We start from the raw sequence: 12,539 nt of genomic DNA on the forward strand, positions 1-12,539 counted from the left end.
TTCAGGGGGTCATTATTGGCAATATAGTGGATGTTTACCACTTGCACACATGGCAGCAAAACATTATTTCTGCAAAAGTTTAATCTGACCAACATTATGGGATATAATTTATAAATGTGCCATAATCTTGTTTACAACTTAATAATTAGGGGCCCAGTGGGGAAACTTCTAATTGTGAAAATTTTCCGCATATTAAGGAACATTTTGCATGGCCTCCCGATGGTGCAGCGGTAGTGTCCTCGCCTTGTAATCAAGGGGTCCCAGGTTCAATATAGTGGTTCGGATCCCACTTTGAACTGTAGGTCCAGTCCCAATTAGCCTTACTGTGCATAAAGTAGACTTCAAACACCAACTCAATCAATTAATTAATATTTTGCATATTTTCAGCCCCCTCCCCAAAGAAGGGGGCAACAGACATTATATGTCCTCAAGGAGTAGTCTTTTGTCATACTTTCCTGAAAAATTTGTTCTATCATGGATCCGTAGGGCGAATGCCAGAAGCAATTTTCTGGAATTTCTTCCATACGCTGCTTTGCTTATACATTATTACCCCCGAAAGCAGTGCCAGCCATTCTCAAGGCACCTTGGCATGGTTGTACTTCTACATTGTGGTGGCCATATAGGCATGGCAAATATGTATAGTACCAATTTTTTCTTTAACTTTCATTATTAGGAGTACTTATGATTGTATCTCAGTGGACAGTTACAACCCCAAAGTGTCCATGACTACATGTAAATTCACCTGCACTAAAAGCCACGAGATTGAAAGAAAGATTATCTCTATGACAATGTTTTTTTTTTGTACTTCACACCAAGTTTGAAAATTGATCTGAAGAGATTTTTGTCTACTAAAGGTTAAAACATTAACTGTATGATTATATGGATGTATGAATGTTTAATTATCATGCTACATTAAAAGCAACAATAGAGATATAATTCTCTCTAAGCTTCTAGGTCTAAATGCCAATGAAATTATTATTGGAGGTACAGTTTGTGCACTATTCAGGGAGGTCGAGGTCTAAAGTAAACTCTTCCTCCAAGCTCTACACTTTCCATTTGTATGGCAAAGCCATTCCTCTTCTGGTATCAAGTTTAGCTGATGCAATCGCATTTTCTGTTCTCAAGATACTTTTTCCTAATGCCTAGCTCTAAGCACTTTTTTCACATCTGTTTCTTGCCTATCCAAAGTTTCCACAAGCCTCCCCGATGGCATAGTGGTAGCGCTGTAATCAAGGGGTCTCAAGATTCAATACCCAGTGCAGGGACATAGTGGTTCGGATCAAACTTTAAACTGGAGGTCCAGTCCCAATTAGCCTCGTGGTGCATAAAGTGGGCTCAATTGATCCCTCCACAGGTGGATGTGTAAATTGACACTTGTTTTGACTTCATATCCAACACCCAAAGCCCAAGTGAACACTGAACAAGCTAAAAACATTGATACAAGCTAAAGACAATCGGATCTTATTTTCCTCCAATTTTGGCAAAGCATGGAGAGGCATGCATGTTCCATGTTGCCAATTCTTGTACGGACACCTATGTGGAAAGGATAGTGGTAATCGGTGGAAATCATTCAAGTGTGGAAGTTCAACAGGGGGTATGGGTCATAGAGGGATTATGATGTCTGCTAGATGCCAAGGAATAGTTCATCTGCTTCCAGTGTTTTACAGAAGAAACAAACCCTCCGTTACCATTGGGAGATCAGTTTCGTTCCTATTCTTTCCGCAATTTACATTTGTGTGCAATGGGAAAAACTGTAATCTCTAAGCATTAAAAAAGCTGTCAGTTGAGAGATTATTCTTACTGTAGAAAAAAAGCTGGACATAGATTAAAAGATTGAATGTCCAATTTATACAAAGATTTCTGGAAATTATTGATCTAATGGTCAACCATTCATCTTAATGCACCCTTCATGAAAAATTAATAAATCCAGTTCGCATGTTGGCCATTGCTACTTCTCAGTTGGCAGCCCCATGAAGTTAACATTAGAATATGAACCAAATCAATGCCAAAGTTACTTACTTGACTATCTTCCCAGGGCGAAGGTCAAAGTTCTTTCTTACTATGTCAAGAAGCTCCTTCTGAGTCTTCGATGATGTGCCATAATCAAATACAGTGATTGACAATGGTTCGGCCACACCAATTGCATATGCAACCTGCAAAGAAAAATTACACAATGTAAACAAACTAAACCAATGAAGAACTCATTTGCTGTAACAGAAGCAGCAAGCTATCAACTCAGTTTAGTGGATGGTGGATATACCTCTTCACGATTTATCCAGAGTAGCAAAAAAAATCATCACAGTAAATAGCTTAATGTCTCAAGCATTGTGTGCCATTGTTTACATGCTTTGAACCCTTACCAGACAGACACATAAAAAAGGTGTTTACCAATCACTTTAAGGTGGCTTCTCTATGACCCAGATAAATAATACCTTAACTTGCAATTCTATGATAAAATAACGATGATAAAAATTAATTTTAGTAAAGCCACCCCCCCAAAATTGAAAACTCCATGAACATACTTATTTAATATTCATTTAAACATTTTCTTTCATTTAATAAAATACTTCTCAGCATTGTGTAGGTAAAGTTGCGGGTCTCCAAATTGATGTTTTTGTTGATTGATTAATTTTGAAAGACCACCCACCTCTTCATGAAGGTTTGGCTGGACCTTTTGTCAATGCCAGGGCAACTCATTCGAAAAATTGCTACATTTCAAAATATGAAAAATGATATGCTTAGAATACCTTCTAGAGCAGTGGTTTCCAACTTCAAAAGGTTTGCGGGCCAAAATTATATCCAGCAGTTGATTGGCGGGCCGCATTTTCTTTTTTTTTTTTTTTGGGGGGGGGGATTAAAAATTACAAAAATTGTAAGTACTGAACTGAGTATGTAGTACTTACTTTCACATGACCTACATTTCTAAAATGAGGCATTAAAAACAATGGAATCACAAATCAAAATTGTATAATTTATTTCACAAAAACCCAATACTTATGGATGAATTGAAAGAAATGAAAAACACACCATACAAATAAGAATCCTTCATAGTAAGTGTACAATGTGAAAATTGAGGCCGATCTGCTTTCTTTTATTAAAGTTGGAATGTCCACTTCAATTTCTGTATTTGAAAGTCTCAAAAGGTGAAGCAGTGAAGAATCTACCAATCGACTTCTGTAGCGGTTCTTGATGAACTTCATTGAAGAAAAAACACTTTCACACGTGTATGTGCTGCCGAACATCGATTCTTTGCCCAAAACTACGAAGGTTTGGAAAGCGTTTCTTTGAAAGGTATTTGAAACACTCTTTTCTTGGCTAGTTTGAAGGAACACATCGCCTTGCAAATCACACAATTCAAGCTGGAGAGAAGCTTCTTGTTCTTCGATGTTAACGCCAAGAAGATTGCTAAATAGCTGGATGCGGCTTTTAAGTTCTTCAAAATCTTTAAATCTGGAGTCAAACACATCCATTATTTCTTTAATATTTGCACTGAATTCAGAAAAGTCCAGTGTTTCTTCATCTTCTGCTAGCTACCGACAGCTTGGAAAATGGACCAGGTTATTCCTCTCCAAAGTAACATTGAAAATCTTCAGTTTATTACGAAACCCATTTATGTTTCCCATTAAATCTGACACCAGCTGGTTTCTTCCCTGCAGTTTCAAGTTCAGTTCGTTCAGATGACCTGTGATATCTGTTATAAACGCCAGTTGTTTAAGGAAGTCCATACTCTGAAACTGTTCCTTCAGTAAAAATAGAACGTATTTTAATAAAAATACATAAAATTAATGTATTTTGCAAACTTGCTTTGCGGGCCGCAAAAAAAAGGCATCGCGGGCCGCATGCGGCCCGCGGGCCGCCAGTTGGAAACCCCTGTTCTAGAGCATTCATGTGAATCTTAGAGTGGTCTGCTTTCGCTGCTGTTTAGGTATTATCAATAGTTTTTAATAGGGATGGGCCGATAAGAAATTTTGGCTGATACCGATAAAGTACATTTTTAAAATTTACCAATACCGATATTCTAAGGATCTGATATAAAATTAGAAATGGTCCTTGAAGAATCTGAAAGGTTCATTGACTTCCTTAATAAACATGTTTCAAGGTGACTGCAGGGAAAAGAAATTTCATATTTAGACATTTACTTTTTTAGAAAGTAGGTCATGGAGATTATCCATAAAAATTACAACAAAATGGCAGAATTTTGCACTAATGAGATATTTATCGATACACAGATATGCTGATACCGATAAAGTTTTCATTAATCAGTCCCATCCCTAGTTTTTAATAAGACTTGCATAGCTATGAACTACTGAAAATATTTAGGCAACAACGAAAACAAACCACGCGAAGATTCACATGAATAGTCTACAAAGAATTTAAGCATATGCAATTTTTCAGATTTGGAATATCATAGTTCTTTGAAAGGAGAGCAAAATTCAAAAACTACCACCCTGGCTTCTGCCAAAGGTGCAGCCAGGCCTTAACAGAGGTAACACCATTTAGGATGTAGACTAACATGCCTCTACTGCATGCTCTTTCTTGGTAGTTCTGATTTAATTCACCTAGCGGCAATGTTAGGTCCAGTCCTATAGGTTCTCAGTTGCACCACCAGACAGCAGCAAGAAAGAGAATGGCAAACTCAATCTAACATCCAGCGATGCCATCAGCTGGGGGAAAGCTGAAGTACTGCAAATTGGGAGAACAAAAAGCAGTGAAGAGCTGTGGTTTCAGAGTCTGAAGGTCATGTTTGGCATGCCAAGAAGTTTTCCATTATTTTACCCTTGCAGAACAAGTGTTAGTAGGGTATGAGAGATAAAACATTCTCTAGAGCTAGCAGAAGAAGTTTGTTTTTCTCTATCACTGATTATACGGGTACGACACTCTTGAAACATCCACTCCGGAAAACAACTTTGGACCAGCATCAGACTTTTCCAAGATGACTGAACTGCTTCAACGAACTGTGGCCCATCTCTGGGCTCACTAAGCCCTTATGCAGGAACAACTAGACAGACTAAGATAAAGTGGGACCAAAATACAACATGGATGAAGCCATCAAGTTGATTGAAAACAAGGCGAACGACCCAGCTACAGCTGTGAGGTACATGATGCAAGTGAAATATCTGTTCATTCTCCATCACCTTCAACTGCACCTTTACCAAAATGCACTCCTAAATCCCATAACCAGTGATCAAAAAATCTTCAGAGCTAGGTGCCAGCTCTGAAAATCGGGCGCCAGGAAACTACCTACTAGTAATTGCGGATACTATAAGAAGCTGAGCCAGCACCTGTGGCGGAGTGATTAGCACATTGCGCTACGACACCAGGGGTCTTGGTTTCGAATACCTTACTGGGCTTGGGTATTTGCAAGGGTCCATTCATCAATTTCATTATATCATCATTCATCACCATCTTTGCAAATTAGCCGAAGTGTCACAAAAAGCGAAGTAAAATAAAGCAAATCAATGTCTATAAGCTGAGCATCACCGTATTCAAAGCGGGAAATGGGGGGGTCGGGGGACAAAGAGTAAGAAATTGTTACTGATTCTATAAAATATTCACAACGTTGATAAAAAAATAATTTACTAACTTACGCTGTACTGCAATTTGAACTTAGAATCTTCAAAGTTTCATACACTAAAACTTAAAAAAATTAATCAGACAGTCAACAAAATCACCAATGTGGAAACAAAACTTTGACAACACTTGCAGCACAAAACCACAATGTCCAATTATGTCAAATTTCTTACATTACTCATGCGAAAAGATGTCTACAAAGGAAAAACAATGTAGGCTTTGCAGCATATTATACTAATCCCAGTTGACATGAAATGAATTTTCGATGTACTGATAAAACAATCTCACCTGTACCAAGCAGCGCTGGCAGACGCCTGCCTTCACTAAGGATTTTGCGACCCATCGAGCAGCGTACGCAGCAGATCGATCAACTTTTGTGAAGTCCTTGCCTGAAAATGCACCTCCACCATGGGCTCCCCAGCCTCCGTATGTGTCTACTATTATCTTTCGTCCTGTCAGTCCAGCATCACCCTGGAAAGCAATGGGAACAGGTAAGAACATTTTAAAAATTTGACATTTATTAACATTGAAACATTGATATGCATTTGTTCAGAGGACCAGTCCAGAAAACTTAACAGTTTGCTGTTGGGACCATCATGATTCAATGTACAGGGTGGGCCATAAGCCAGTTGGCACTTGCAATTAGGTGATGCTCGTTTGACCTATGGGCAGAAAAGTGTAAAATCAAGTTTTCACTGTGTTTAGAGAGATGTGGGGTTAGAATGCATTCATGAAGGGTAGAGGGTGGCTATAGCGTAACGATGTAAGATTGACATGCAGTTTTAGGGATTGTACTTGAAATCAATGGCACTGCATTACCAAAAACTAAATTTCTCTATAATTAAACAAACACCAACATTCCTGCAACCATAAGGCTATCACACGAAATATTGTACTTTGTTGTGTTTTTTTGGGGTGGGGGGGGGAGGAATTTTATGCATATTCTTGTTCCCAATGCTAAAGAGGAAGATACTTGGTGTAATAATATACAGAACCAACATCAAGCTCAAAAAGTAGCCTGTAGTTCGGCAGCAACTGTTTAGTTGTAGGTTTTATTGCAAGCTTTCACTCAACAATGACCTCCTCAAAATTAAAACTGCTCAGATGCTGTATCATGCGAAAGACCCGGGAATTTTTTCACCTGTTCAAGCGGCTCCGGCACCCACCCAGCATCGTATCAAGTGGGTACCTGGAGGAAAACTCCACGGGGGTAAAGGCAAACAGGGGCATGGTGCTAATCACATCACCCCCACTTTGGCAGTGATCAAGAATGTGTGGGCCCCTAATCCCACACACCCTATACGCCTTCATGGTGTGGTGCATAGCATAGGGGAGCACTTGTTATTTTTTTTATTTATTTATTTACAGATGCTGTATGTTGTAATCAGGAAATTTTCACTTATTGTTACTTGTGAAGTGCTTTGTGTCTGTTCATGCTCACATATGTAATCACCTGATAATCACATGAGGCAATGCGTGGCTTTCTTTTCCAGCTATCAAATAATGTTCATGTGCTCCATGACCTCATCAGCTGTTACAGTGAACTATGTGTTTGTAACCAATAACAAACTGTACTGATCATATAAAATTGAAGAACCAGAATTTAAGCAGTGTAAATAACACAAAATGAATGTCAATTAAAAAACACACAGTAAAGACCAGTTTTACCCTTCTCTACTTACAATTTTCCAACATGCATTCAAACATGATCCCAATACAAAAAATTTCCGATATTCTAAATGTTCCCCACCATTTTAAGTTTTTCACAAGGTCAGCAGAAACTGCAAAATCTATATTCTATTGAATTTCAAAGTATGACTATGAAGTCAACAGATTTCAACACCACAGAAAAATCTTCTTATTGCAGTGTGTTGTTTCAGGCAATATTCCATTCAAGAATAACATTGTTCAACAACCAACCATTTTTTCACTTTTGAGCTCGCTATGTAGCAACTCGTTTATGAAAAACACTGCGTGAAGTTTCAACATTTGAGGTGATTATTTATAACACTTAGCATCACAGTTTTGCAGTTCTATCAAATAAAGGTACACCAAAAGGCAGTGGAAGAAAAGTCATCACCAGAAATGTACGTAGGTCTTTGAAACCTTTACTCTCCTAGTAAATTAAAATACAAAAAAGCAGATCTCTCAGCGAAAGCCGGATTGCATCATTCACACTCAAAAGTAGCTAGTATAGTCATCACCGAGATACAGCTTGATTTAATCACTTTGACAGTATGTGTGATTTATGTAATTTCAAGTTTGCTTTTCAAAGAGCATACTGAACACAAATAAAACAAAACTAGTCCATATCACACTATTTTCATTAATTGTGCAGTTTAATAATTTTCCAGTTTATAAAATTCTCCCAGATTTTAGTTTTCTTAACTTGTTTCTCTGAAAAACTTAAAATCCACTTTGTCTGCAGTTTATTGTATGAAGATTTCATTAGCCTCATTGTACAAATTAATTTACTATTTTTTCTCCCCTTTTCCAAAAATCTGGATATAAAAACTAAACAGTTATGCACCCAGTTTCAATTGGTTTTAAAATTTCATCATCATGCATACAGACTACTGGCACCCATCACTAAACACGGGAGAGGTTTCACAATTGAAAAGCAACATGTGACAAATTCCATTTCAGATATAAATATACTAGTAAAATGGCAACATTCAATTCTTAAACTGCAAACATTATAACAAAAAAACTGCCCAAGCTTTGCTTTAGAATTTTCATAATTTCTCATTGATATAATCATGAGGATCAAGGTGATTAAACTTAAAATGCAGGAAAATGTAAAATCAAGGAAAATTTAGTCACATTTTAGTCACATTTTGCTCTATTGGGACCATGAAGATTGAATGCATAATGCGGGAAAATGTAAAACCAATGTACCAGATTTAGATTCCCCTAACTGTCGTGCAGCTGTGAAATGCTCTTCCGGACAAATAATTAACTGTTATCTGAAGAAATTTTAATCAATACCACTAGTATGAGGCAGATACTGATGAATGCAGTTGATTTTTAAGGCAGCATTTTATTTTATCCATCTAGTTGCAGACATTAATTACAAGAGCCGCATATTTATGGTAAATGAAAGATAAAGTATGGGTACTAAAACTGCGTATTCCGGGATCAAAAGTGATATATAAAATGGTGAATAAAACCCTAAATTTGATTTAAAAACCACACTTATTACAGGAAATTAACATAATACACCATTGACTGCATATAGTTATCCGAATATTGATACACCATTGACTGCACATAGTTATCCGAGTATTAACTTCATTCCTGTGTAAAGGAATCAGTTTTTGATTCTCCAATATTTACAGCAGAATTAATCAATTACCCGTGATTTGCATAACTTGCATGATAATTCAGATCTCTGAAGGTGTCACATCTAAATAAACCCTCATTTTCATGTTTAATAAAGAATTTATTTTGCATTTTGAAGTTCATTTCGTGACGAAAGAATAAAAAAACATGGTAGCAAAATGCACCTCACACCTTTCAAAAATGTGAACTCTACAATGTGTTATTTTATATTTTGTAAAAAACTAAATATGCTGGCCCCTATTAATTAATAATTAACTATGTGCACGTGCATAACCTCTCCGGATGGGACTTTTCAAACTTTGTGTGAAGTATAAAAAAATTGTAGCTCTAGAACTAATTGTCATAGAAATACTTTTTTTTGGAATGACTGTTCTCTTAGCGGAGGTGGAATTTATACATTGTATCTCAATAATGATATTACAGGAAGAAAAAAATGTATTTACATGCAGTGCTCTTAGCGGAGGTGGAATTTATACATTGTATCTTAATAATGATATTACAGAAAGAAAAAAAATGTATTCACATGTCCCTCTGGCCACCACAATAGACCAAGTGAGTGAAAAATGGATTGTGGGAGTTTGTACGAGAGGCATGTGGGGAAAAAAAAAGAAGCTATAGAAGTGCATACACTGGCTATTTTTCTACATAGTCACCATGACGCTCCAAGCATTTTTGGTGCCGTGGAACAAGCCACCTGGGATTTCAGCCAGTCTAGAACTGATAGTCTTGAGAACTTCACTATCATCGAAACATTGCGAAGCAAGCCACTTTTTGAGATGAAAGAACAAAGTAATCACTTGGGGCAAGATCAGGACACTATAGTGGGTGATTAAAATGTTGCCATCGGAATTTTTGAATAGTCGCAACAGTACTGTCAGCTGTGTGTGGGCAGGCGTCATGAATAAGCAGAATTCCAGACCGTAACATTCCTCCACCAGTTTTGGATGGCACGTCCCAGATTAGACCATGTTTGGCAATACAAATCTGCTGTGATGGTTTGTCCCAGTTCCAGGAATTCCATGAGGATAACACCTTTTGTTCCCAAAACACTGTTGGCATGATTTTGCCATGCGATTGTGTCTGTTTGAATTTCTTCGGTTTCAGTGAACCAGAGTGACACCATTGCATGGATTGCTGCTTCGACTCACCAGTGACGTACGATATCTAGGTTTAGTCTCCCGTCACTACGTGAGAAAACAAGTCATCCTCATCCTCCTTCCAGCGGGCCGAAAAATCATGTGCAGATTTCATTTTTTTTTATCTTTGTGTGTCAATTTTTAGCACCCACCTCGCAGAGTTTGCGATAACCCACATTGTCCATTACAATTTGGTGCAGTGTTTTATCAGACTCAGGAAACTCCTTGTCCAGATCACTAATTGTGAAACGGCAATTGGATCGCTATCCCATCAACGTGTTGCACAAGGTCGTCTGTCTGAACACTAGGCCTGCTGCTCTGCTCGTCATCAGGAAAATTTGAACATCCTTCCCAAAAAGCATGCCACCATTGTGTTATCTTTCCTTCACTCATTACTGTTGGTCCGTAAATAGCACACAATTCCCGTTGAATGTCAGCCGCACTGAAGTCCTTTTTGCGTTGAGAAATCTAATCACCGACCTCACCTTGCATTTGGCAGGATTTTCTATTACAGCAGTCATTTCAACTTCCTGCTACTCGCAGGTACGCACCTCCACACTGAGAAATATACCTCTGTTGCAGGCACAGAATATTAAAGCATGCTTCTGGGCATGCGCAGCTTCATCAGTGTTGCCAGTCCCAAGTAAAACATTATTGGCCCTCTTTTTTGACATGTGCCTCGTACATTCCTACAACCAAACTATCCCACTGGACCCCTAATTGCTGCATGTTCTTTTGCCTTCATGATAACATGCAAGAGTAAAATATATCATCAGAAATCTGTGGTCGGAGAGTAGTAGCCCATTCATAAATTCTACCCTAGAATACTCTGAGGGGGTCTAAATTTTCAAATTAATTTTGGTAATAGTGACAATGGATATATTGATTTGCAATTCGAATATGCCATATCACCATGCACACACAAATGAACAAAAGGACAAATAAATGTGTAGTTTTGAAGAAATTGCTGCCACATGGAGGTGATAAGACAAGTATATAAGCCATGAACAAAATATTAAAAAGGTGAACAAGCCCTGAAGAATGTGAATGGAACATTCATAATTTTCTATCTATACTGTCCACTGCTTTATGCCTTAGAGCCACCCTTGTGAATTAAAAACGTTGACTGCTTGACCTACAATCTCTATATTCAAGATTACTTTCTAATCTAAACCTGGCCATCTTTTAATGTCAAAGTCCATTTTTCTACCACGTTTTGTCATGAAATGAACTGCAAAATGTAAAATAAACAAAATTTAAGAGTTTATTTACTGATGCAACACTTTCTGAAGTCTGAATTATCCTGAGTGTTATGCAACTCAAGTTACATTGATTAATTTTGCTGGAATATCTGAAGCAAAAATTGACTCCATTCCACAGAAATAAACTTAATACAGTGACAACTACATAAATGTGTTATTAGAAGGGAATTGTTTATTTTGTGTAATAGGTATGGTTTTTACAGGGTTGTACTGAAAGTAATTGTCCTCCTCAGTGGCCGTGCGGTCTAAGGCACCTTGCTTTGGACGGCATGGGTTCGATCCCAGGTTGTCTCGGGGAATTTTCGACCTGTGTATAGGGATGGTGGCAACCCACCATCATGAGGAAATTGAGGAGATTTGAATGAGTAAGTGTAATCCGGTCACGTAGACCTACTACAACGGCTGGAGATAAGTCTGGCAACCGAAATCAATATCATCATCTGCATGCATTCTGGAAATTACAGCCACTAATATTATGGAGATATATTTTGGAAGAGAGAATTTTAATTTTAGGCCCTTTCTTATTCACATTATTCAAACTTAATGCCTTTTGCATTCCTATTTGGGCAGTTTTTAGTGCCTGCTATGTAATAGCTGGAAGTGCTAAAATGTAAGAATAGGATGGAAATTGAGAAAAAAATAGAATATACCATATTTGTGCATTGATAGTGTGCATGTTTTCAGACATTTTATTAAAAACCTATGGTGTATGTTATACATGAAAACACCCTACCTACCTATGTAAATAGAGGTTTCCCTGATTTTTCACCTATCAGAATGTTACACATCACCGAGCAAGGTGGCAGGGCTCTAGTGAGAGATTAGTGTGCAACCCCCTTTCACACGGGTGCCATTATGGCACATTGTAGAGTTAGAAGTAATGTAAAAATAATTTCCAATGTATGAACCTGTCAAACAGGCGTAGGCCATGTGACCTCCAAATTAAAGTACTGGTTTAAAAGCAAAATTAAGGTATATTTTGCAGAAGAACGTGCTAAACAAAAACTTTCAGGAAAAGTTTTTAAAGTTTCCTGAAAGTTAAAATAACCTCTCTTCTTTCTCAATAGCGAAAAATTGAGGTGGCTACCAGTAGATGGTCTTGTAAAGATTGAGGAGTATATTTACATTTATGGCCATGTAAACCTTTACCAGCACTTTGGTGGTTGAGGTATGAACACACATGAACATTCAAATATTAATTTAAACACATTGATTACTTTCCTTCACT

At 37.6% G+C, this 12,539-nt stretch overlaps 1 protein-coding gene across 2 annotated transcripts in view; it reads right to left on the reverse strand.

The window, feature by feature from the left end:
• The window catches only part of Sam-S (S-adenosylmethionine Synthetase), a 41,349-nt gene that overhangs the window by 2,471 nt on the left and 26,339 nt on the right, over window positions 1–12,539 (reverse strand). For both annotated transcript variants that reach the window (XM_083131240.1, XM_083131239.1), the window contains exons 7-8: window positions 5,860–6,042; window positions 2,020–2,153 (exon numbers count right to left, since the gene is read on the reverse strand). In XM_083131240.1, the coding sequence (XP_082987366.1) occupies window positions 2,020–2,153; window positions 5,860–6,042 (317 nt within the window). The remainder of the gene's footprint in view (window positions 1–2,019; window positions 2,154–5,859; window positions 6,043–12,539) is intronic.

The sequence above is a fragment of the Lepisma saccharinum genome, chromosome 11 (assembly GCF_977018435.1).
Source record: "Lepisma saccharinum chromosome 11, izLepSacc3.1, whole genome shotgun sequence".
Lineage (NCBI taxonomy): Eukaryota > Metazoa > Arthropoda > Insecta > Zygentoma > Lepismatidae > Lepisma > Lepisma saccharinum.